Source organism: Rhipicephalus sanguineus, chromosome 7, assembly GCF_013339695.2.
Source record: "Rhipicephalus sanguineus isolate Rsan-2018 chromosome 7, BIME_Rsan_1.4, whole genome shotgun sequence".
Taxonomy (NCBI): Eukaryota; Metazoa; Arthropoda; class Arachnida; order Ixodida; family Ixodidae; genus Rhipicephalus; species Rhipicephalus sanguineus.
Genome location: NC_051182.1, coordinates 162,135,931 through 162,160,688, shown reverse-complemented (window position 1 = coordinate 162,160,688; position 24,758 = coordinate 162,135,931). Strand labels below are relative to the sequence as shown.

General features: G+C 50.4%; 1 protein-coding gene across 1 annotated transcript in view; it reads left to right on the top strand.

Moving 5' to 3' along the window:
* Positions 1-24,758, top strand: part of LOC119400439 (chaoptin) — a 386,448-nt gene that overhangs the window by 282,519 nt on the left and 79,171 nt on the right. Inside the window, exons 6-7 of the mRNA XM_037667469.2 lie at positions 15,141-16,567; positions 17,334-17,815. Of these exons, the coding sequence (XP_037523397.1) occupies positions 15,141-16,567; positions 17,334-17,815 (1,909 nt within the window). The remainder of the gene's footprint in view (positions 1-15,140; positions 16,568-17,333; positions 17,816-24,758) is intronic.

Here is a 24,758-nt window from a genome sequence, read left to right as displayed (position 1 = left end):
AGCTACTACCGACATAATATACTCGGTGTAATAAAACAGCCGATGTTAACACAACGCACAGGCACTTGCGAAATGCGCAGCGGATTACACAGGAACCTTACGGGAAAGCTGGAACTGTAGGGGCAAATTTAGCCGCCAGATTTGGCGGCAGTCTGGCAACACTGACCTCCAAGTCTGGCAAAGGACTTCTGCAGCACCAAACGGAACCCTGCCATAGAAACACGGGGGTGTGGTGTGATTATATATACAGTATATACACAATGTTTTATTATTTGCATATTGACACAATATATACAGTGTTTTATTTACATATGGGGTAGATGATGATTTTGTTCAAGAGCTCTACGGACCACAAGGAGGCGGTTCCCCTGATTTTGTATTAGTCATATATGACTTTAAAGGGCCCCTCACCAGGTTTGACAATTTTGAGCTAACGAGCGCAATGCATACACTGGGCGTTCACGATCACGTCTGCCAAAATTTGCAACGCTACGCGCCGCGGAAATGGGCCAAATTTCAAGGTGAACGCTGCTTGCCCTTCCTCTCGCGGGCGCGCGCCCAGAGAATGAGGGGATGACAGACATGAGAAAATGGCCCTACGTAGATGGCAGTGCTGTGACGTCGCTAGTCGCTCCTCTACGTAGACGACTGTGCTCTGGCGTCGCCAACAGTAGCATGTGACACTGCGATAATTAGTTGACACGACATGTGTAGTTTGTGTAATTTGCTGCTTGAATAGATTAATAAAACTTGAGAGAAATAATGAGACACACAAAGGGAATGTGTGCGTCTTTCTCATTTTTTTTATGAAGCGTGGAAACTTGGGCAAGTTGGTAGGTCATAATTGAATATACGAACAGCGCAACTGACAAGGACAAAGGAAGGTAACAACACACAGCGCTGACTTTCAACAATGATTTAATAGCGGAGTGAAGTACATATATAGTGAAAAAATGGGCATGCGTAGAAGGATGCAGTTAACAACCACTGCGATACAATGCCAGCAAAACTCTTGTCACTTTACGGATTGAGCTGGAAACCAGTGCACATCTTAAAAATGATCGAGATACGCTATCTCTTTTTGCAATAGCGCAACTGATGGGGAACTTACACAAGTACCGTCAGATTTACTTATGTGATAGGCCTCAATTATCTCACGCGTGGCCTGCGAGTGGTGCTTGCCTATTACCTCGCAACGCTCAAAGAGGGGCACGCAGCCGCAGTCGCGGCAGTGAATTCCGAGGTGTCCTTGAACCGCATTGTGCACATTGTTATTATGCTCTCTTAAGCGGTCATTCAAGCACCTACCAGTTTGCCCTATGTATTTCTTACCGCAGGAAAGCGGAAGAAGATACACGACACCAGTAGCACAAGGAACAAAGCGCGTTCTGTGGTTCACAGAGCATCTTACTCTATTTGCAGCTGGTTGATTCACCAACTTACAAAGCTTCGATAGCTTTTCCGGGGCGGAAAAGACAACAGTGCCAGCGCGTTTCCCAATTTTTTTCAGCCTATGCGCAACGTTATGCAGATAAGGGACTGCAACACAGTTCTTAGGAACTGACGCATTTTTAGGCTGAGACTTCCCTCCTTGATATTTGAATTGCTTCAAAAGCTTTTCCGCAACAGCAGAAATCAGGGCAATCGGGTAACCAGCGCTTAAGAGGCGCTCGACCTGTGCTTTGAAACTTCGTTGCATCGAGTGCGGGCATGACCTCCTAAGAGCGTTGACGAGGCAAACATTGATGATGCCCCTTTTCATCAGTTTTGAATGAGCTGAGTGAAAGGGTAAAATGGGTTTTCCACTTCTCGGTGTGAACAGCCAGCACAAATGATCACTCCGAAAACAGAGCGTTAGGTCTAAGAACCTAATAGAATTACCTGAAGGTAGCTCATGTGTAAGTTCTAGTGGAAGCAATTGATCCTTAAACAAACCGAGAAGTCTAGGGACAACAACTTCAAAATCGGCATCCGAACAATCTACAAATACAATGTAGTCGTCAACAAACCTACAGGCCTTCACAACTAGATGCAAGTCAAGATATTTTTGAATGTGGCGGTCCTTGTGCGAGAGAAAGATGTCACTCAAGACTGGTGCCAAACAAGAACCTATGCACACGCCACTTTTTTGAATGAAATGTTGCTCATTCCAAGACGCAAACGTGGACTTTAAATAAAACGAAAGTAATTCTAGAAAACCACGGACCGACATGCCTGATGCATTCTGGAACGCTAACGACCCGAAGGTGTCAATACATTCTTCTAGGCACTGAAGCAGTGTGTTGTGTGGAAGCGAATAATACAAATCTTTCACGTCTATCGAGAAAGCTTTCAGTCCTTCGTCATTAGATTTTAAAAACCTAATAACCGCCTCCGAGTCTCTTACCAGGAAAGGATCGTCAATAGTTAGTAGGTAAAGCTTTTCTTGTAAAAACATGGCGACCTCTTTTTGCGAAGTCCCGTTTTCAGATACTATTACCCGTAGTGGGCAGTCAATCTTGTGCGTTTTAGCGGTAAAAAAGATGTCCAGACTTAGCTTCTTTGATTTGTCAATTAATTTTGCCATTTTTTCTAGGCTGAGAGATTTGCAAAGCCTTTTTGCTTCCAATTTCGCTTTTGCAAGAGCAGTGTCGCTAGGCTTAAAAACAGAGTTAATAGCCAAGGCGGATTTGTTCTTAAACAAGACAGAAGGCGAAACAGCAAAGCCACCTTCTTTGTCAGAAGGTACAAGAGCGAGGGACTGAGCTTTCAAGAAAGATACTACATCCCTAGTGAGCACAGCACTGCTAGGCGGCTTGCAGCGTGTTAAAACGTCCACACCATCAGAAACACACCTGTTCGTTTCGCTGTCCGTGGTCCGTCGAGCAACTTGACGTACGAGGGTGAGCAGCTCTTGTGGCGTTTTTCGAGGTTCAACGGCAAACTTCGGTCCAAGTCCCAAAACATCGCGCACTTTTTCAGGAAGTTCAAATTCACAAACGGTGTGTACGCGGTTCTTCCGCAACGCTGGCTTCTTTGGAGGGACAGCTCGCAGGCTACGGAGTGTGTGTTGCCACATGAATTCCGTCGTGCTGTCAGCTAAGGCCGACAACTCACGCCATTTCTTCTTGGCAGTCGAGGGCCTTTCCGAACGTTGTAGCTGCAGATAGAGGCTATCGCGGCAAAGGCGGGCCTGGCGCAACCATTCTGAACGTAAAATCTTACAAATGCGAGCACCGTGTCCAACCGAGGGAGTGAAGCCAGCACAAAGGAATGCTACCTCAGCAGGCAAGATCTTGACACGGATGCAGTAGGCAAAGGACCTAGCTTGGCAAACAGCCAGGGCAATACGACTTACTAAAACACTGGGAGGGGCAAAAGAACATGAAAAAGAGCCCGTTGTACTAGAAATGAAGCTATGAAGCGTGGAAACTTGGGCAAGTTGGTAGGTCATAATTGAATATACGAACAGCGCAACTGACAACGACAAAGGAATATATTCGAGGAAGTCGTTGTACATGCTCTTCCACAAACACCAGCCTTTCCCGTGGGCGGCTATTCAGACACGCCGTCTACATTAAAGGTACCGCCACCCTAACACGTACAGAACGCAATGCTTCCAAAAATATAAGCATTGACGATGACACTTGCACGGCGCAGTGGCCCCTGGAAGTTTCTCCAGCTCATATTTTTGTTTTTCTTTTTCTTTTTCTTCCCCCTTTTTTCTTTTTTTCTCTTTTCTTCTCCTCTCTGTATGTCTTTCTTCCTTCCTTTCTCGTTTTTTGTACAAGACTGTATAAATACGAGTGCAAGCAATATGTACCTTCATTCCTGATAAAGGCCAGACTCTGGCCGCAACTGTCGCAATGAACACTTCCGTTGTTACTGTTACTCACGGAGGATCCACTTCACTGTATATATATATATATATATATTGTCCCGTGGTCGTGACGTCGATGACGGCAGCAGTGGGCACGTCCGAGATGAAACTCTTTATTTGGCTGAACTTGTGCCCGGGAAACTGGAAGTCAAACTACAGCAATACACTGATAGCAGCGAACAGAGCGTCGACCGTCGATCAACTGACAAGCGGTGAAGCGCGTCGACATGTGCCGTCGAATATTCCAGCGTTATCGCTGGTTGCCGCGCAAACTCTATAATAGAATAAGCTGGAGTGTTTGCGTCTTGCGCGCAATCTTAACAAAACGATATACAATAATCGGGAAGCTTCTCGAACAATGAGGCGCGGTTTGCGCTGAGCATTGCTGACAGTCTTTGTGGGCGAAAACCGAATACAGCAAAAGCGATAATAAGAAACGCACGTGGCAATGCCCCTTTCTGAAAAAGCGTCGTCCCGATGCTTAAAACAGAACACGGGAGGGGGGGGGGGTGGCCAATGCATGCAACAATAAAGCAAGAAAGTACAATACACAATAAGCACAAGCAAGATAGCACAACAAACAATAAGCACAAGCAAGAAAATGCAATAATAAAGGAAAAGTACTGTCCTCAGATTGACTAACGCCCGTTATATGGTTTGAGGCACACGACGTGGACGACTTCAGGTCGCGCACGGTGCCGCTGAGAGTTCGTAATGCCGTCAGGGACAACCTCGTAGTCGAGTGCGCCGAGGCGTCGAAGTACCCTGTACGGTCCGAAGTATCGTCGAAGAAGCTTCTCACTAAGTCCCCGTCGGCGTATTGGCGTCCATACCCATAAACGGTCACCGGGTTGGTATTCCATGTGGCGTCGTCGAAGGTTGTAGCGGTGGCTGTCAGTCGTCTCCTAGTTCCTAATCCGTAGGCGGGCGAGCTGTCGTGCTTCTTCGGCGCGCTGTAGGTAGGTGATCACGTCGATGTTTTCCTGTCGGTCACGTTTCGTAACATGGCGTCGAGCGTCGTTACCGGGCTCCGTCCGTAGACCAACTTGTATGGCGTCATCTGCGTCGTTTCTTGTACGGCCGTGTTGTACGCGAAGGTCACGTGCGGAAGGATGGCGTCCCACGTCTTGTGTTCGACGTCGACGTACATGGCCAGCATGTCGGCGATTGTCTTATTTAGACGCTCGGTCAGTCCGTTGGTCTGTGGGTGGTACGCGGTGGTCCGGTGGTGGCTTGTGTGGCTGTATTCCAAGATCGCCTGAGTTTGGTCAGCCGTAAACGCCGTACCTCTGTCGGTGATGAGAACCTCTGGGGCGCCTTGTCGAAGCACGATGCTCTCAACAAAGAACTTGGCTACCTCAGCGGCACTGCCTTTGGGCAGGGCTTTTGTTTCGGCGTAGCGGGTGAGGTAGTCGGTAGCCACGACGATCCATTTATCTCCGCAAGTCGACGTTGGGAACGGCCCCAGGACGTCCATCCCGATCTGCTGGAATGGTCGCCGAGGAGGCATGATCGGCTGAAGGAAGCCTGCTGGTCTTGTGGGCGGTGTCTTCCGTCGCTGACAGTCTCGGCACGTCCTTACGTAGCGAGTGACGTCGGCGGCAAGGCGCGGCCAGTAGTACTTTTCCTGTACTCGTGCGAGCGTGCGGGAAAGTCCGAGGTGTCCAGCCGTCGGCTCGTCGTGCAGGGCATGCAGAATTTCTGGTCGCAGTCCCGAAGATACGACGATAAGGTAGATGGCTCGGGCCGGAGAGAAGTTCTTTTTTACGAGGACGTTGTTTTTCAAGGAAAATGATGCCAATCCTCGCCTGAATACTTTTGGGACAATGATGGTTCTGCCCTCCAGGTATTCCACTAGACCCTTCAGTTCCGGGTCGGCTCGCTGAAATTCGGCGAAGTCGTCGGCACTTATGCCTCCCGAGAAGCTGTCATCATCCTGGTCGTCGGGCGGTGGTGGGTCGACAGGGGCACGAGACAAGCAGTCGGCGTCGGAATGTTTCCTTCCGGACTTGTACACGACGTTAATGTCGAATTCTTGAAGTCTAAGGCTGTACCGTGCAAGGCGACCTGAAGGGTCCTTCAAGTTAGCTAGCCAACAAAAGGCGTGAGGGTCACTCACAGCTTTGAAGGGCCTGCCATAGAGGTAGGGGCGAAACAGTGACGTAGCCCAGGTGATGGCGAGGCACTCTCTTTCTGTTGTGGAATAGTTGGCTTCCTCTGCCTTAGACAGCAACCGGCTAGCATAACTGATAACCCTTTCCAGTCCGTCCGTCCGCTGCACAACGACGGCGCCGAGTCCTACGCTGCTTGCATCGGCGTGAATCTCCGTATGAGCCTATTCGTCGAAATGCGCAAGTATCGGGGGCGTCTGCAGGCGTCGTTTGAGTTCATGAAATGCTTCGATTTGCGCTGTTTGCCACCTGAATTCGACGTCGGTCTTCGTGAGCTGCGTTGGTGGCTCGATGATCCGTGAAAAGTATTTGACAAAGCCGAGAATCGGCGCACGGCCTTCTTGTCGGTGGGTGGCGGGAAAGCGGCGATGGCAGCTGTTTTCTGCGAGTCTGGGTGCACTCCAGTTTTGCTGATCACGTAACCCAAAAACAAGAGCTCCTCGTACGCGAAGCGGCACTTTTCTGGCTTCAGGGTGAGCCCGGAGTTCTTGATTGCTTGAAGTACGGATTCAAGGCGCTGGAGGTGTTCGTCGAAGTTCGAGGAAACCACAACGACGTCGTCCAAGTAAACAAGGCAAGTTTGCCACTTCAAGCCAGCTAATACTGTGTCCATGACTCGTTGGGAAGGCGCAGGTGCTGGGCAAAGACCGAAGGGCATGACCTTGAACTCGAACAGGCCGTCCGGTGTTATGAAGGCATTCTTTTCTCGGTCTCTCTCGTTGACTTTGCCAGTAGCCAGTCTTGAGGTCCATCGAAGAAAAGTACTTCGCGCTGTGGAGTCGATCTAGGGCGTCGTCTATACGTGGGAGAGGGTACAGGTCCTTTTTCGTGATTTTTTTAGGCGACGATAATCGACGCAGAAACGTAGGGTCCCATCCTTCTTCCTTACTAACACCACAGGTGACGCCCACAGACTCTTGGACGGCTGGATGATGTCGTCGCGTAGCATTTCGTCGACCTGTTTCTTGACGGCCTCGCGTTCTCGTGTCGAAACTCTACGAGCTCTGACGGATTGGTCGGGCGCTTTCTTCTGTTATGATGCCATGTTTCGCGATTGGGGCCTGTCGAATTCTTGACGACGACGAGAAGCAGTCCTTGTATTGCAGGAGCAGGGTTTTGAGCTGATCTTGCTTGACCTTCGGAAGGCTCGGGTTGACGTCGAAATCTGGTTCGGGACCTCGATTCGTCGAAGCAGGTTCGGCAGCATCGAAGAAGGCGAAAGCAGGCGGCCACACATTCGTCAATGTAGGCGACCGTCGTACCAATGTTGTGGTGCCTATATTCGTGGCTGAAGTTTGTCAGCACTACCTTTGCTTTACCGTCACGCAGCTCAGATATACTTCGTGCGACGCAAATTTGACGGTTCAGGAGTAGGTGCTGATCGCCCTCGATGACGCCTTCAAGGTTCGCAGGTTTTTCGGTGCCGACGGAAATAATGACGCTGGAGCGCGGCGGAACGGTCACCTGCTCTTCTATCACATTCAATGCATGGTTCCCTGGTGTCGCGTGGGGCGGGAGCGCTTTGTCTGAGGTTAGTGTTATCGACTCAGACCTCAGGTCGATGACGGCGCCGTGGTCACTTAGGAAGTCCATTCCAAGTATCACATCCCTGGAGCAGTTTTGTAGGATTACAAAGCTCGCAGGATAAGTCCGGTTATTGATGGTGACTCTCGCCGTGCAGACACCAATCGGCGTTATCAGGTGGCCTCCAGCTGTCCGGATTTCGGGCCCACTCCAAGCGGTCTTTACTTTCTTCAGCTTGGTGGCGAATGGCCCACTGACGACGGAATAGTCGGCCCTAGTGTCGACGACAGCGGTGACGTTGTGGCCGTCGATGAGAACGTCGAATTCGCTAGTCCGTCGCCTTGCGTTGCGGTTAGGTCGCGGCGTCGGATCACGGCTGCGTCAATTTGTTGCGGTGCTTCGATGCTGCGTCGTCAGGTCTTCAGTCCGCGAGATTTCGTCGGCAGGGCTTCGTCTGCTTCGCGTCGCGTTCTGCGGGTCTTGTCGCGTTGTCGTCGTCGGAGGCCGCGGAGGATCTTCGGCATTTAGTCGTACAGCAACCGCACCTCCATTGGTTGCTGCTCTTTGTTTCCCGGATACGGGCTAGGCGACCGGCCCCGGTTTAAGCCAGTGTACTGCCCGTGGTGCGGTGACATGTAGCGGCCTGGAGACGGTGAGCGGGAAGGTCGTCGTTCTTGCCACTGTGCTCCGGTGAGGTAGTGGTCGATGTCGCGAGAGCGTTCGCCTGGTTACGGGTGCGGCGCGTTGACGGCGAATCCGCGTAGCCCCATCTGTCGGTACTGGCAGCGGCGGTACGTGGGGCCGGCCCCGCAGTGGTAGCAGAGCGGGCGGTTGTCAGGGGCGCGCCAAACGTCGGTCTTCCTCGGCGTGTATCGCTGGCCGGTTGGCGGGCGATATGACGTCGGTGGTGGCGGCGGTGGTGCCTCGCGGCGGAACTGCTAGGTCGGCGCGGCGTCTTGACGTGGGCGAGGGGGGGGGGGGGGTTGCGTCGGGCTGCAGCAGCGTAGCTCATTGCTTGCAGCTGCGGCTGCGCTGACTCAGGGACGCCCAGCGACTGCTGGATTTCCTGTCGGACGATTTCTGCGATCGAGGCATCTTGAGGCTGGCAAGACGGGAACATTCGACGAAGTTCTTCGCGCGCTACGGCCCTTATGGTCTCGCGGAGATCTTCGGAGCGGATAGCTGGAACCGCTGCGCTGTCTTGGATCAAGCGGCGGTTGTACTGCCGGTTGCGCATTTCCAACGTGTTCTCGATTGTTGTGACCTCGGAGACAAATTCCTGGACTGTATTCGGTGGGTTCCGCATGAGCCCAGCGAAGAGCTCTTGTCTTACTCCTCGCATGAGGAAACGGACCTTCTTCTTCTCGGCCATGTTAGGGTCGGTGTGGCGGAAGAGTCTGGTCATTTCTTCCGCGAAGATTGTTACTTTTTCGTTCGGGAGCTGGACCCGTGTCTCCAGTAATGCGGTGGCCCTTTCTTTTCGCACGACGCTTGTGAACGCTGCGAGGAAGCTGCTCCGGAAGATGTCCCACGTTGTCAGGGTAGACTCCCTGTTCTCGAACCACGTTCTGGCGCTGTCTTCCAAAGCGAAGTACACATAGCGTAACTTGTCGCTGATGTCCCAGTTTTTGAAGGCCGCAGTCCTCTCGTACGACTCGAGCCACGTCTCTGGGTCCTCACATGATGATCCCCGAAAGATCGGCGGCTCCCTTGGCTGCTGCATCACGATCGCGGGTGGTGGCGCAGTGGCTGTCATCGTTGCTGCTCACACAGAAATGTTACAATTTTGACAGTTAGTTCGCGCTCATCCTGTGTATGTTCGTTCCGTGCGCCCTTTCTGTTTGAGCAGCGCGTTGCAAGTTTCGAGCTGCCTGCCGTTCTTCGCGTGACATTAAATTTGTTGCTGTAGCATTCATTCCTTCGCGCTTGGGGCGAATGAATGCACAACAAACGCTCAACTACGTCTGTGAAGACACGTTTCACTTTCATGTTATACCGATTCCTATGGCAGTGGGATCAGCCATGTTTTTAAATGCGAAGCATTTCTTAGCGAACCTCTGGCATTTTGAGCGTTTCTATCTACGCATCTATCTATCTATCTATCTATCTATCTATCTATCTATCTAGCCGCCTACGTCTGGGTGCTGTCATGATCGCCTCCTTAACTTGGTGTAGACCAAAATTTGCAATGGAGGGTAAGAGGATTTGACGAATATGATTGCCGGGACATGACATGAATAACGTTAAAATCCTGTCGTGTACGTCGTCAAACCCTTTCCACTAGACACGTGTGGCACATACCCGTTTACCACGGGCCGCGGTGTACGGGTATGCGCCACAGGTGATTGACAGTTTATATCTACCCAGGAACGGCGAGAACAGACATTGGTAACTTAAGTGCTAGAGCGTTAAGGAAAACCAACATCGGCAGCGTTGACTCAACGAATGGAAAGAATAAAAACTAGGAGCCCAGCAGGAATCGAACCCAAGCATTCTGCGTGGCAATCAGGTATTCTACCACAGAGCCACGCCAGGTCTATAAACTGGTTTGGAAAAACAGCCTACGCAGGCGTACCATCGGTGCAACGTCACCTGTGGTTGTGGTGCTGGCTATCTAATTTTACAAGACAGCAACAAACACTACATGATACTCCTACGATGTGTACTCCTACGATGCAGGCGTCATATCAGATGAACGTCTGTAGTTCCATTGTTGGCTCCTCTTTTATAGCAGTCTAATAAACATTACATCTGTATTCCTATGATTCAGGAAGCTATATTGAAGCATTGCTCGACCCCGGAAGAATACATTAACGAAAGATACATATGATATCCACATCACCGCACCGTAAAGTGCACTTCGTCCATCAGAACGATGCAGCGTCCTCTTCATTTCTTACGAGGCTAGGCGATGGCCTCATGCTGACCGAGGATGATGCCAGATTAATTAACAGCCGCTTTGTAGACTAGGCTACGTAGGCCACATACGCCCAGGTAGTCTACGAATACGACAAACACCATCCACTGAAGTTGGTCTACGTAGCACTATCCAGGCCTGCCAGCCTCGACGGCCTATACCTCACCACACGAAGGGTGGCTTCAGGTTCGGACATGTCGCCGGCTCTGTCGACAGATAATTTGTCGACAAAATGACCGAGGCATCCACGAATATAAACAGCTCTACTATACCACATACTTCACTACTGTAATGAACTCAGACAGAGACAACACCCGTTTCTCGGGCAAGCTGTTCTAATCTGCCTCTCTTCTTCCTCTGCCTCGATCAGCTCCCCGCGCGCCCGTACCCCAGTGTCGTTCTTTGTAATCACACTCGGCCATGACTGCGAGCGCGCGGAGCTGTTGACAGTGCCTCTGGTGGACGGTGTTGGCTGCATCGCGGTGGACGGTCCCAACCATGCTGGAACTCGGTTTGGGGATCGGCCAGAAGTGCCTCGGGTGGGCGACACTGGGTGTGATGCAGTGGTCGTCGCACGCCTAGCAGACGATTATGCCGTCTCAGTTTGGTTGCGTGGTTTTTATCTATGCTTGCATGCCAAGCCGGAAAATACTTGCGCAACACAGAATGCGTGTAAGCTCGGAGAGACTGCGGGATGTGATTATCGTGATGCGACGCAGCTCTCTCTTCCTTGCTGTCATCGCCCTTCTTTGTTCTGCGGTCACCACAACGAAAGATGATCTTCGGTGGCTCCGTACCACATTTATACGTGTGAACGCAATCATTACTGGGTCCCACGCCGCAGTCGTTGCAGTTGTTCGCCGGAACCTCGATGCTTTGGCCGAGTTGGTCACTCTCCGAACGATGAGTGGTTAGTTCTATGGCGACGAGACTGCCTTCGTGGTCTTCAATGCGGCGTTCAGGCGGTACTCCGGGAGTCAGAATGGCGCGCTTGTCATCTTCAGGAAGCTCGCACACCATGTAGCCGGAATGGTCGGTGCCGGCTCCGTCTGCCGAAACGCTCCCACACTCGGCCAGTGACTGCTGCGAAGTCTGCGGATGTGGCGCCAACTGGTCAGAGAGGATGTTCCTGCTATCTGAGTGCAGGTCAGGTTGTGGTGTTGGAACGTCCACCCGGTTATGGAAATTCATTGCGAAGTCTGATCTCTGTAATCGTAGTTGTACAGGCGGTCGGAGCTCCATGTCTACGAGCGAAGATAAACTGGGGGACCGCGACTCCGACAGTTCCGACTTTGAGGTGGTATTGGTCGCTTGCAAGGATGTTCGTGAGGTGGATCCCGATTCGGAATGTGAGATCCGAACCGCGAAGCCCACCTTGCAGCATGTTTCTGTGCCTCCCGCTTGGCGGAACGCCAAGCACTCCCTGGAGGTATTGCAGGGCACATCTGCACAGTCGGGAAGGTTCCCGGCTGATGCGTGGTCGGAGTGACGCCCTTCCCGAGGTCCGTATTCGGTAATGGACTCTGGCTGTGATGAACGCGTGTCGGATACCGTCGCGGAGCCTGAATGCTCAAGTGGTAAACTGCAGCGCACAGCTGAAGCATGGAGGTGAAATCTCTCCTCAGCTCCGTCGGCGGTGGCGGTCAGGATGGACTGGGTGGTGGCAGAGAGGTAGTAGGGATTCCTGCCAAACGCAGCAATGAGCTTGAAGCTCCACTCCGCCCAGGACTGTTGCCGTGCGCCTTCGTACCTATGCCACGCCGCGGCACCATTTCGAAGGCGGTCTATGGCTACACACCACTTCTGCTCTTCCGTCCACGCCATGCGAGCTCCGAGAGCGTTCACGGTTGCTACCCAGTTGTCGGCGTCCTCCTCAAAGCCGTTGAACTCCTGTAGTTCGCAGGCAGCCGGCGGTGGTCGGACGGCAGGCGAAAAACCGGACAGCGCGGACGCTAAGCAGCCCAGTTGGTTAGAGAGCTGCGTGAGAGTACACCGGAACTCGCTGCGCTGCTTGGGTGGGCTCGCCTCAAGGTCGTGTGAGGCGGCTATATCCAACATAGCGTTGATGGCGCACAATTCCGGCACGATCGCAGGAAACAGCGCAGAGCTCGACGCTGTCAAGGCGTTGACCGTGACGCGGAGACGCGCTATAGTACGGGAAAGCTCGGCGGCGCTTTCAGGTGATCCGCACGCGGAGCCAACGGTGACGCCCGAGGAGGTAGTGGTCCCTGTGCTCACTGCGGCGGGATCCTTGCCAGTGGGCACCTGGTCAGCACCCCTCAGCAGCTCAGGTGCCGAGGAAGTCCTGAGCGACAGGTTGTCGCCACGGGAAGCGTGAACAGCGTTCCCGGGCAACAGGAGGCCGTACGCTGTCGTGACGGCGCCGGGGTAAACCTGCCCTTTGGCCACCGAGGAAGCCTGGACGCCGTCCTCGAATGGTGGCACAGGTTCTACCGGCAGAAGTAGGGTCCTGGTGTCCATGAGCGAGGAAGCGTGGACGGCGTTCCTTCGATGGAGACACCCGCAACGCCGACGGCCTACGAGCACTTACAGGTGGCTTCAGCCTTAAGGTTCAGTTGTCGTAGACTGCGCCATTGTAATGAACTCAGACAGAGACAACACCCGTTTCTCGGGCAAGCTGTTCTAATCTGCCTCTCTTCTTCCTCTGCCTCGATCAGCTCCCCCCGCGCCCGTACGCCCGTACCCCAGTGTCGTTCTTTGTCATCACACTACACATGGACCCCTCGTCACCACGATCACGACCGGATCCTATAACAAGTCATGACCAGCTGCTGGTGCTTACTGATCATGGTGATGATGCCCTTGTTCAAGAACTGTCAAGAACTTCTTCCACACATGCACACGGGTTCGTGAAACGTGCGTGCGTTCCCGGGACACGTATAAGCAATACATATCAGCTTACCGCTTCTGGTGTTGGTAATACCCACGTTGCCATTGGCAGCGTTACCCAACCGTAAACAACTGGTTATATAACACATATGCGGCTCTTCAACATATATATGTGTGCGTATATAATATATACAAATCTTTAGCGTCATTTTGTAACGTGTCGCTCAGTAAAAAAAGTTACGCCACAGTCACCTACCCGCCACATGCTTCGCATAACATCGACTCCCTCGGTACGTGGGATCTTCCGAATTTTTTAGTTGTGTCAGTGCCATGACACTTACTCTTATACATTGTCCTGCTGCGCGTACTCACATGCGTATGGTGACAATTGCGCAATATCTGATGGAGCTATAGTGTCGTAATCGATTTTTTTCGTGCACGTTGCTTCGTCAAGAAGTCACACATCAGCGATTTGAAGGATCTTGTGGATGTAAGTTCAACTTACATGTGATGGGATTCACTTATATGCACATAAGATTCAGACAACTATAGCACCACCTGCATCCATGCTAAATCTAATAGAACAAGCATTTACCTTACAGAAGGCATCTTGGCTCATAACGTTTACTGTTGTTGCTGCTATATTTATTCAAAGAGATTTTAAAATCATAGTTTGATTGTTAGCAAACTGCTTTCTTATCTATGCTTCTTCTGCATCCTGTGTGTTACCTAAGCCTTTGTATCCTTTTCCCTGTTTTTACGGCAATGTGTATTTTGTAGCTTGCTGCCGATATAAACTCTCTGCTTAATTCTTACTTTTAACCGTGTGCGTCATTTCAATTACTGTTTGCGTACTTACATTCCACGTGAGCTTACTGTTATGTCAAGGTGATGTTGACACATCTATCAGAATCTGGGCGTACTTGAGTAGACAGTAACAAAACGTCCGCTTACTACTTAGTAAAATAGCGAAATTGAGTATGCATTATAATAATGAAATTTATTACGAACCATCTTAAAGGCGTTAGGAAGGGGATTCGAAAAACAGTGTCGTACCAAATGCCCCGTTTTTCTTATGAGCGTTCCAACCAGCCGTTGTGTGGTATTGTCTAACATTAACAGGTAAGATGACAATATTTCATGCTTAATGGATCTTTGCTTCCTGTACTGTTTCTGTACTTATTCACTGTGTTTGTTTGATACGAAACCACCTGTTCTATTTTACTTCGATTTCGTTTCCTTTTTCTAGGCTTCCCTTTTTTTTACCTTTACTAACCACCAGGAAATTGAAGCTATGAATGGCAATAATGTGAATAGTGGCAATGTTCTGCGACGTTTTGTGCAACTTTGTGAGGTCTGTTTTTCCATATATAGTTGGAAATGTGGTTCAGGACCGCTTAAAGTGTCTCGTTGTGCTGGGACCTTGAGCGAAACGCGGCCGGCGAATGATGTGGTCCAGAAATCCATGGAACAGAAACCCACGTGACAATGCAGTCGACTAACAACGGCAAGATAACTTAATGCGTGTCTCGCGCATTACGGTTTGTTAGGCCTTGCAAGAAGTGTGGTCTGTAGGTGTAGCTTAATGCGTTACCAACTGTGCAGCACGCTTTCGCCTTCAAGTGTTATAGAGAGCGGAACGCGCTGCCTAATTTTCTTTTTTCCTACCGGCAGACCGCAAGCCAAAAGAGGTCAGCTGGCAACTCGAATCTGTAGTTGCTTGCCGTCGTTTTTCTGTTGGTGATTCTGTTGGCTAAAAGCAATCTTCGAAGTGTCCGTCATGTCATCTTGCAGTTCACAAGCTAATTTCTTGGCGCAGGTTCGGTGTACGTGCGCGACCTGCACATGGAGTTCAACTTCATCACGGAGCTTCCAGTGGGCCTGTTCCGCAGCGTCTCCGTAGAGCGACTCTCGCTGGCCAACAATAGGATGGCGGACATCGCAGAACACGTCTTCGGTGGCCTCGAGTCTGTTCTCATCGTGCTCGATTTGAGTTTCAACCTCTTCCGCCACTTCCCGTACGCTGCCCGTACGCTCGCGTCGCTTTCGGTGCTCTACCTTCGTGGCAATTCTCTCACTTCACTTGAACCGGCTGACGTGCAAAGTTTTCGAGCCACGCTCGAAGTACTAGACCTCTCGGGGAATCGGTTCGACCGTGTCCCAGCCAGTGCCTTACGGACAACCCAGCGCTTGAGCAGGCTAAGTCTGCAGGACAATCGCATACAAATGCTCCACTGCGAAGATTTCGAGTTGTGGGCTCGAAACTTGACAACACTCAGCCTGGCCAATAACGGCATCCGCATCCTGTCCAAAGGCACGTTCGCGCACCTGCCACGGCTCAGGGAGCTCAAGCTGTCTTTCAACGCCATCCACTCCATTGACCACCATGTTTTCCTGCCTCTGAGACCCACGCTTGAAGTCCTGGAGCTCAGCTCAACGTTGGGACAGCGCTTCCTGCCGTTAGAACTCATTCGCCACATGAAGCACGTCCAATGGCTCCAGCTGGACCACAACCAGATGCTTAACCTCACAGACTCGTACCTGGAGGGCTTGCCATCGCTAGTGCACTTCGACTTGGAAGGTAACATGATTGGCCACATCACTCCTGGATTCTTCAAAGAGCCCATTCACCAGAGGCTTAACAGGGTAGTGCTCGCTCATAATGACCTCAATTCAGTGAACAGCGGCACATTCAAGAATCTGTCCAGGCTTGCAAATGTTGTGCTTCTGGGAAACAAAATACGCATCCTTAGAAGCGGCGCCTTTAAAGATCTTCCTGCGCTTCACAACGTCGTCTTGTCCAGAAATAGAATCAACACCATAGAAGCGGGTGCATTCAATAATCTCTCCCAACTTTCGAGCCTTTTTCTACAACACAACAACCTTACGTCATTCAGCCTGGATTGCCTCTACGGATCAAGAAGCCGTGCTCTCCTCTTGAACTTGTCCCAGAACTCTCTCGTTTCACTTCACGCAGGAGCCGATGTTCAAGATTCGTCATTCAATGAGACGCATGATTACGGCGTGCATACTTTGGATGTTCGCCACAACCAGCTGGTTGAAATCGACCACGGTTTCCTGGCCAGTGTGGGCTCTTCCTTACTAAATTTATTCGTTTCCAACAACAAAATTTCAAGACTCAGTGGCATCTTCAATACACTCACCGTTTTGCAGACCTTCCACGCAGACCACAATGCGATTTCGAACGTTAGTTTCGGCGCTTTCCAATGGTCTCCAGAGCTGCAGGTATTTACCACGTGTCATCTCTTTTTCTTTTCTTTAGTTTCTTGCGAAAATCAATGAAGTGTCTTGTTCGGTTTTCTTCTCTTGTCTGCGTATCTGCACGCCTTACTATCTTTCATAACGAATCCCAGCCAACTAGCTCAAATTTCCGTCGTTCTGAGCTTCTCCTAAAAATGCCATCTGCCCTTTAGGTAAAATGAATATGCGGGATGTCTAGAGGGAGAAGGGGGTAATTTACATATGCCACAAAAGACAAACTGTGTTGTCTACACTTTGTACTTGCACGAAAAAGGGCGCACAAGACATTTTTGAGAAAACTCCCGAGGAAAGTTGATTCATTTGTTGGCCTACCGCGGGGGTGGGGGGTGGGGGTACTTTACGTATGTCACAAAGAGACAAACTGTGTTATCTAGACTTTGTAGTTGCACGAAAAATGGCGCACAAGGCATTTTTTAGAAAACTCTTGAGGAAAATTGATGAATTTGTTGGATGAAAGTAAACACTAATTCTAATTTCTTTTAGTCAGTGGCATTGCCTACAGCAGGAGGTTTTCACGTGGACGACAGCGCCACTCATTCCAGGGACAGCTTTCGCCCCTTAGACATTACAGTTGGAGTAAGGCGATCTGCCGCAGGGCTCCCATTATTCTAATAGAAACGTCTGGCTAACATCCCTGTCTTTCCGCCTGTTTCTTCCTCTCTTCCTTTTTTAATTTTCATGGTGATGGCGGAGAAGGAAGTGCCCAATGCCAATCTCAACATTGCTGCAGGTGATCGTCTTGAGCGACAACCGGATTGAATCTATCAACGAATTCGCATTTGGGAACTTGACGAGGCTTCGTGTCATCGACCTCAGTCACAACCAGATCGCCTCCATTCCAGAGAATGCTTTCGAGAACACGGCTCTCGAAAGGCTCAACCTCTCTTTCAACGGCATGATGCACTGCAACTCCATCGCGGCGGTCAAAGGCACGCTGCGTGTCCTCGACCTGTCCGGTAACCGCATCTCCAGCATTGGCGCTCATCACTTCGACGGTTTCCATACCATACTGGCGCTCAACATCTCTCGGAACCAGTTAATCGCCATCGGTGAAAACTCGTTCGCCGGCCTGGGTCAACTAATGAGCCTGGACCTAGCCCACAATCCACTGTTTACTTTGAACAGAGCCTGTCTCTTACCGCTTAAAACTCTGGGCACTCTCAAGTTGAGAAACTGCAGCCTGGCCAGACTTCCGCCGTTCCACCTAAAAAGGTCAGTATCAGGCGTTTGTATACGCGAAGCGAATTTCAATTGCCACCTTTCTATCGCTACACCAGCGCCGATGTAGCATAGTCACGTCGTTCAAACATGCATTTCTCCTCCAGGTGGCCGCGAAGCCTTCTGCAAGCTGTTTGCTCGAATGGTCACAAATGCTCACAAGCCCCCGCAGTGTTAGTGATTCTAGGCTTGCGCAGATTTTGTCGAAGATGTGGGCAAACAGAGTTTCAACAACGTGACAAAAAGGCAGCACGAGACGGCTGTATATAAGGAAACACCCTATGTGGTGTTTTGACTTTTCTCTCTTGTGTCAGTGTTTGCACACCCAGTCTGTTTAGCATGAACCTTCCTCGCCGTTTTCTTGTCGCCCACAGAATGTTTCGAACGCGTAGCAGTAGTAGTGGCGTAGCCAGGAATTTCTTTTGGGTGGGGCCGCGCTCGACCAAATGATGGCGGGGTGTGGTGGGGGTAGGCAGGCCGGCAGGCAAGGCTTTTTGCTCGTTGTTTTCTATCCAGCTATGAAATATCTGTGGTACATTCGTGTAATATGGCGCTGAAGGAAGGGAACGTGTGCCTTCTACCTCAAGTAATCGTGACGTGCAATCGTGACGATTCCTCAAGTAATCGTGACCTGTGACGTGCAAGGTTGGATTGCTCCGCCAGCCCTCTCCCGCACAGCCGCTTTCGCGCCTCTCTTATTATTATTCTCGTTGCACTTCGCTTCGACAAGATCAGTAAAATACTGCGGCGGCTTCGTCACTGATCATACGAAGTGCTAAATACCTGCTCTGAAAAAATGTTACGCTCCTCATAATGCCTTAGACAACGCCCTGACTGCCGACGTCGTCTGCTATGGCCGCCTACATGGAAGCCACGGGTGCCGAGCGCGCTGCTTTTGTAGAAGGTTACGAACCATCTTGTGTTGATTTGAAGCATCAAATGAGCTTTAGCGCATGCTTGCGTCTAATACACATATTTTTGCTCCAAGAAATGCGTGCAACCATGCAACTTCACTCATTGTATGTTAGCGTCTAAAAACGGGCCACGGCTGACACGACAAGCATGCGCACATTTACATTACTGTTTAGCACACATATCTCTATGAAGCACGACGCAAGCGGATTCTCCGTTTTGTGGAAAGCAACCAGGGCTTAAAGTCAGGGGGGCTCGGGGGGGCCCGGCCGCCCCTTCCATTTCTTAAGGAGGGGCTGTATGTATGTCTGTATGTATGTATATAGGTCACTGCCCTCTGAGGGCCCCCCCTCCAATGAAGGGAGACCTTAAGCCCTGAAAGCAATCAAGCATGCTTAGAGCTGCGTGCAGCCGCAACCTTTCTGGTATGATTGGAGGCAAACGCAAGAGAGTCATACGCACGCGCGTGCCTCGTTCGGAGTTGTAGCGAGATAACATTTCACATAAGCACAAGTTTCTCTGCGGCAAGATCTTAATATTTGCCTGTTGCTCCTTACTGCGCAAATTTTCTACGGTTGTCCCACGGTGCACTTTCGATCGCCATCGAGCCACATAGGGATGCAAATTTTCGTTGATTGACTCAGTTATCCAGCTTCTACAAAGGGGTCAATCGCGATCGAAAAATACGGTCCCGATAGGGCTCGTTTGCGATAGAATATGCACCATGTGCCAGCCGGCCGTATTACTTTGCGCATCTGAATGAGCATGCTACAAGGTGTGGCTTACCGTGGTCTAAATGGCAATGTTATGTTTCGGTTAAAGTACTAGCGTCCAGCCTTTGCAGCTTCATTGATAAGCAGTATGACAATTCGCTGCTGCTGTCAGAATCAGTGTCACATAAGGACAACTAAAATGGACATGGACACCCAAGGGGCGGTGGGGTTACGCAGACTTGGGTGGAAGTTTTGTCGGCGAGACAGGTAACTTTCAGCAAAGATTCAAGCAGCACAGGGGCGTAGCCGGGGGGGGGGGGGTGTTGGGGGGTTCAAACACCCCGAAATTTTTCAGTTTTGCTTGCGTATATATACACGCACACATACAAACGCACGCATGAACATACATAAAGTATGGCTGAACCTCCCCCCCCCCCGAAAAAAATTTCTGGCTACGCTCCTGAAGCAGCACATGTATGACATGTAAGAAAGAAGGTTTCATCGAACAGCAATGGCCGAGCACGCAGAAGCAACTGGCCACGAAATAAACTGGAATAGGGCAAGAATAACGGAGAGAGAAAAAATCACACCATTTCCCGCTAAAGGGGACCATGAGGCGATGCGAAGCAGTGTTTCGGCATGTAGAGCCCGCGTTTCAGAGGTGAAGTGGTGAGGGGGAAAGGGGATGTGGAGAGGGGGAATGGGGAAAGAGAAAGGGGTGGGGGAGGGGAGAAAGGGAAAGGGGATGGGAGAGGAGAGGAGGAGTGTAGAGGGGAAGTGGAGAGGGAAAGGGGAGAGAGGGAATGGAGAGGGAAAGTGGAGAAGGTTTGCGCATGCGCAGTAAGGGTGGTCACGCCGCACACCACCACCACCACCACCGGATTGAACTCCGCCATAAGATGCTTCACATCTAATAACTGGACTTCTCGACTTAATCTTGGATCTCTGACAATCCGGACAACGGCGAACAGGCTTAAACGTAATGACGGCTACTTCCCACACGTGCACGCATGTTGCTACGTACGTCATATTTTAAAACAGACATAACCGAACTGTGTGCGCATTCATTTATCGTTGTGAACAAGGCTCTGTGCGGGAGCAGAAACGTCTTGCTTTTGTGTGAACATTCGTGATCTATGTCCATTTTAATCCTATGGGCTAGAAATAACAATAAAAAATACAGGTGATAGCGGCATCATGCTCTTGCAAAGCAGGGTATAAGTGAAAGCTCACGCCTGGTTCCTTCGCGTACGTAGCGCACTGTGGCACGGAACAGAACAGTATACCAGGCCTTCGGTAACATTTACTGCACTTTTCCGGATTGTGAGCCTCTAGGGTTCTGTAGACATAAAGTGAGAGCAAAAGAATGCTGCTCAAAAGGAAAAACGCCAAGAAATCGCGGTTAAAAACAACGCATTCAACCGTCCGCTTCCCTTCGCCAGAGCGAGGGGACATCACGTGATCCAACCCTGCACGTCACAGCGATTGCAGCGCCCGCGATTGCAGTGGTGGGCCTCGCGCCCAATATGCAATATGCATAGGGGTACTAAAGAATAAAGCAGTTAGTCAGCGCTTGTGTCGTACATTTTTTTTTTCTTTCTGGATGTCTTGTGCGTTTGCGCTGTAATTTTAGCCCCAGGTGTCTGCATGGCCACGTTGTAAGATATATACTGTGATTCTGGTTCAACCGTCTCGTTTCTTCCCTCCTGTGGCATAAGTCTACAAGAGCCAAAGCGTTCCCACTAGCTCGCGCCACCACGAGCCACGGGACGCTTTTTAGGGGCGAAGCTCCTTAAGGCGGCACCCGTTCGTCCCTCGTAGTCGTAGTCGTAGTAGTCGTAGTGCGTAACCAGTCTTACGCTTTGACCTCCAAGGTGGTGCCGGTGGGAGATTTTTCCTGTGCGTTGTTGAACAATAAAAAATTCGCAGCGTGCGCGTTAACTAAAAGCCGAATTCTTCTGTCTCTCATTCCCCATTAGTAGCCATTGGTATGTTCCAGTAGGAAACGTTAGTAGAAGTAGAAGTGTAAGTGTTAGCTAAAAGCCGACTTCTTCTGTCTCTCATTCCTATTAGCAGCCATTGTTTACCTCCAAGGTAGTGCCTGGTGAGATTTCTCCTGTGCGTGACTAAACAATAAAAATTTTGTTAAAACGCCGTTGATTGATGAAATAAACCAACGAAAGACGCCAGATGTTTTGTAAAAGCAGAACGAAAGAACGCCAGATGTTTTTCTTAAAGTGTAGTAGTAGTAGTTGTATGTAGCCACCTCGCCCGATCGTCAACGGGCGAGGTGGACCGGCAACGGCGCGAGGACCCTGCCGTGCGAGAGTTAAATCACACTAAAAGACATACTTTGCGGGCGATACACTCTAGTGAGCTTTCAACTTTTCGTCTTAATGTACATGATAAAAAAATTATTTCTACGAAAAACGCAAGGCACACCTTGAGCAATATATTTGGTTTTGGGACGCTAAATGGAACCATGAGGCGATGCGAAGCCGGAGCACTTGCACGATCGCGTTCCGTTGGCTTTCGTTGGGCATGCTACCGACCTCGCGTCGTGGAACGCGCGTCCTGTCTTCCCTCTAGCCTTGCCTTTAATTCGCACAGGGCGAGCGGGGAATGCGGTCGCTCTTGGCGCTCTTTCGCTCGGGAGCGGACTTCTTCCTTGCATTTCACCGATCACAAGTGATAATGAAGGGACCACGTAAACCAACAGTACAATAAAAGTTTGATGTTTAATATATACACGATGTTTCACACTCTTTATATTATGTACTGGGCGCATTTCACGGAAGAGTTTCACGGTTTACAGATGATTCCCTCCGTAGCTTCGCCCCACTCATCATCATTCACCCCGTGGATATGCTGTGATTTTTAACACGAAAGTGTTTTATGCCGGGGTCCACCACGGCTCCGCTGACGTATTTCCGTCACGGATATGACGTTGTAAAATGTAGAGACTAACAATGGGCAAAGAAAAAAACCAGAAGAAAAATTTCCGTCACCGGGAATCGAACTCACGACCGCTCGTTCCACAGCGCGCAGCGCGAAACGACTCGGCCACGGACGGCACGTTCTACGCAATGCTAACGGCGAGCTATTTATATATACCATTTGCGGGTGGCTGTACTCAGAGATCTGTGTTATAGTGTTTTCGTTATCACTAGCGAGATGGCGCGACGGGCTCGAAGAGCGTAGAAGGGCGCGCTTGAAAGGTCGTCGCTGTTGCGACGAGCGCCCGCATCTACAGGGCGTGGTTGCCTGTATTCAGAGATATGTGTTACAGTGTTTTCGTTATCACTGGCGAGATGGCGCGACGGGCTCGAAAAGCGTAGAGTTACTGTATATGCTACCTCGAAAGGTCGTCGCCACTGCGACGAGCGGCCGCGTCTACAGGGCGTGGTCGCTTGTGCGGGCGCTTATCTCGTGATCGCTGTGGTTTGTACGTCTCGCGTTGAGAGCACGAAGGTCACTTGGCCCACTGCAGCGGCTGCTTTTGCGAAAGGAGCGCGGTGCTCACGCAGAAATAAGTTACAAATGTGACAGTTCGCTCTCATCCTGTGTATGTTCGTTGCGTGCGTCCTTTCTGCTTGAGCAGCACGTTGCAAGTTTCGAGCTGCTTGCCGTTCTTCGCGTGACATTACAATTTGTTGCTGTAGCATTCATTCCATCGCCCTAGGGGCGAAAGAATGCGCAACAAACGCTCAACTAAGCCTGTGAAGACACGTTTCACTTTCGTGTTATACCGATTCCTATGACAGAGGGATCATCCATGTTTTTTAAGGAGCTTCGCTCATCGCTTGTATTCGTACACGGAACTGCTGATTCTTGCTCCTTTTTATGGGCGCAGCTCCTTAAAGCGGCACCCGTTCGTCCCCGTCGTAGTGCGTAACCAGTCTTAACGCTAGTACCAGATCTTGACCTCCAAGGTGGTGCCGGTGGGAAATTTCTCCTGTGCGTTGTTGAACAATAAAAAATTCGCAGCGTGCGCGTTAACTAAAAGCCGAATTATTCTGTCTCTCATTCCCCATTAGCAGCTATTGGCATGTTCCAGTAGGAAACGTTAGCAGAAGTGTAAGTGTTAGCTAAAATCACAGCATATCCACGGAGTGAATGATGATGAGTGGGCGAAGCTGTGGAGGTTGATCGGTAAACCGTGAATCTTCCGTGAATTCTGCCCAGTACATCATCACCGACGTGAGATCGGGCGCGTTTATACTAAAGGTTCGATGAGAGTTATGAAGACTTGCAGCTCACTTTAATTTTACATGTACGCTGTGAATTTTCATTGTTTAGAAAACCATTGCTTCAGAAAACATCTAGCGTCTTTCGTTAAGCAGCTGGCGTCTTTTCGTTTTGCTTTAGAAACATCTGGCGTCTTTTCGTTTTGCCTTTAGAAAACATCTGGCGTCTTTCGTTGGTTTATTTCATCAATCAACGGCGTTTTGCACAAAATTTTTATTGTTTAATCACGCACAGGAGAAATCTCACCAGGCACTACCTTGGAGGTAAACAATGGCTGCTAATGGGAATGAGAGACAGAAGAAGTCGGCTTTTAGCTAACACTTACACTTCTACTAACGTTTCCTACTGGAACATGCCAATGGCTGCTAATGGGGAATGAGAGACAGAAAATTCGGCTTTTAGTTAACGCGCACGCTGCAAATTTTTTATTGTTCAACAACGCACAGGAGAAATCTCTCACCGGCACCACCTTGGAGGTCAAGATCTGGTACTGGCGTTAAGACTGGTTACGCACTACGACGGGGACTAACGGGTGCCGCTTTAAGGAGCTTCGCCCCTAAAAAGGTACCGTCAACGGGCATCGAACCCACGACCGCTCGGTCCGCAACAACAAATGCCGGGCACGCTATCCACTGCGCCACGGTCACAGACTCTGGAGGCTTTAAGAACGCGCCTTTATATCTACCACTCTCCCGGTCGGCTGGGTGGTGTTGACTTCTGGGAGTGGTAAGGTAAAGTAATTCGTCATTGCTGTGGCCTCCGCGACTAGCACCTGCAACACGTTTACGCGTCCGTCCCATTCGGCGCGTTTTCAATAGAAGTTGAATTTTGTCAATGCCTTAACACACCACGAGGTGGCGACCTTTGCCCAAGCGTCGTAAAAGCGTCGGCCTCGCTCAGCATCACGCTAATACAAACCAAAAAATCACAGCATATCCACGGAGTGAATCATAATGAGTGGGCGAAGCTGCGGAGGTTCATCGGTAAACCGTGAATCTTCCGTGAATTCTGCCCAGTACATCATCACCGACGTGAGATCGGGCGCGTAAAGGTTCGATGAGAGT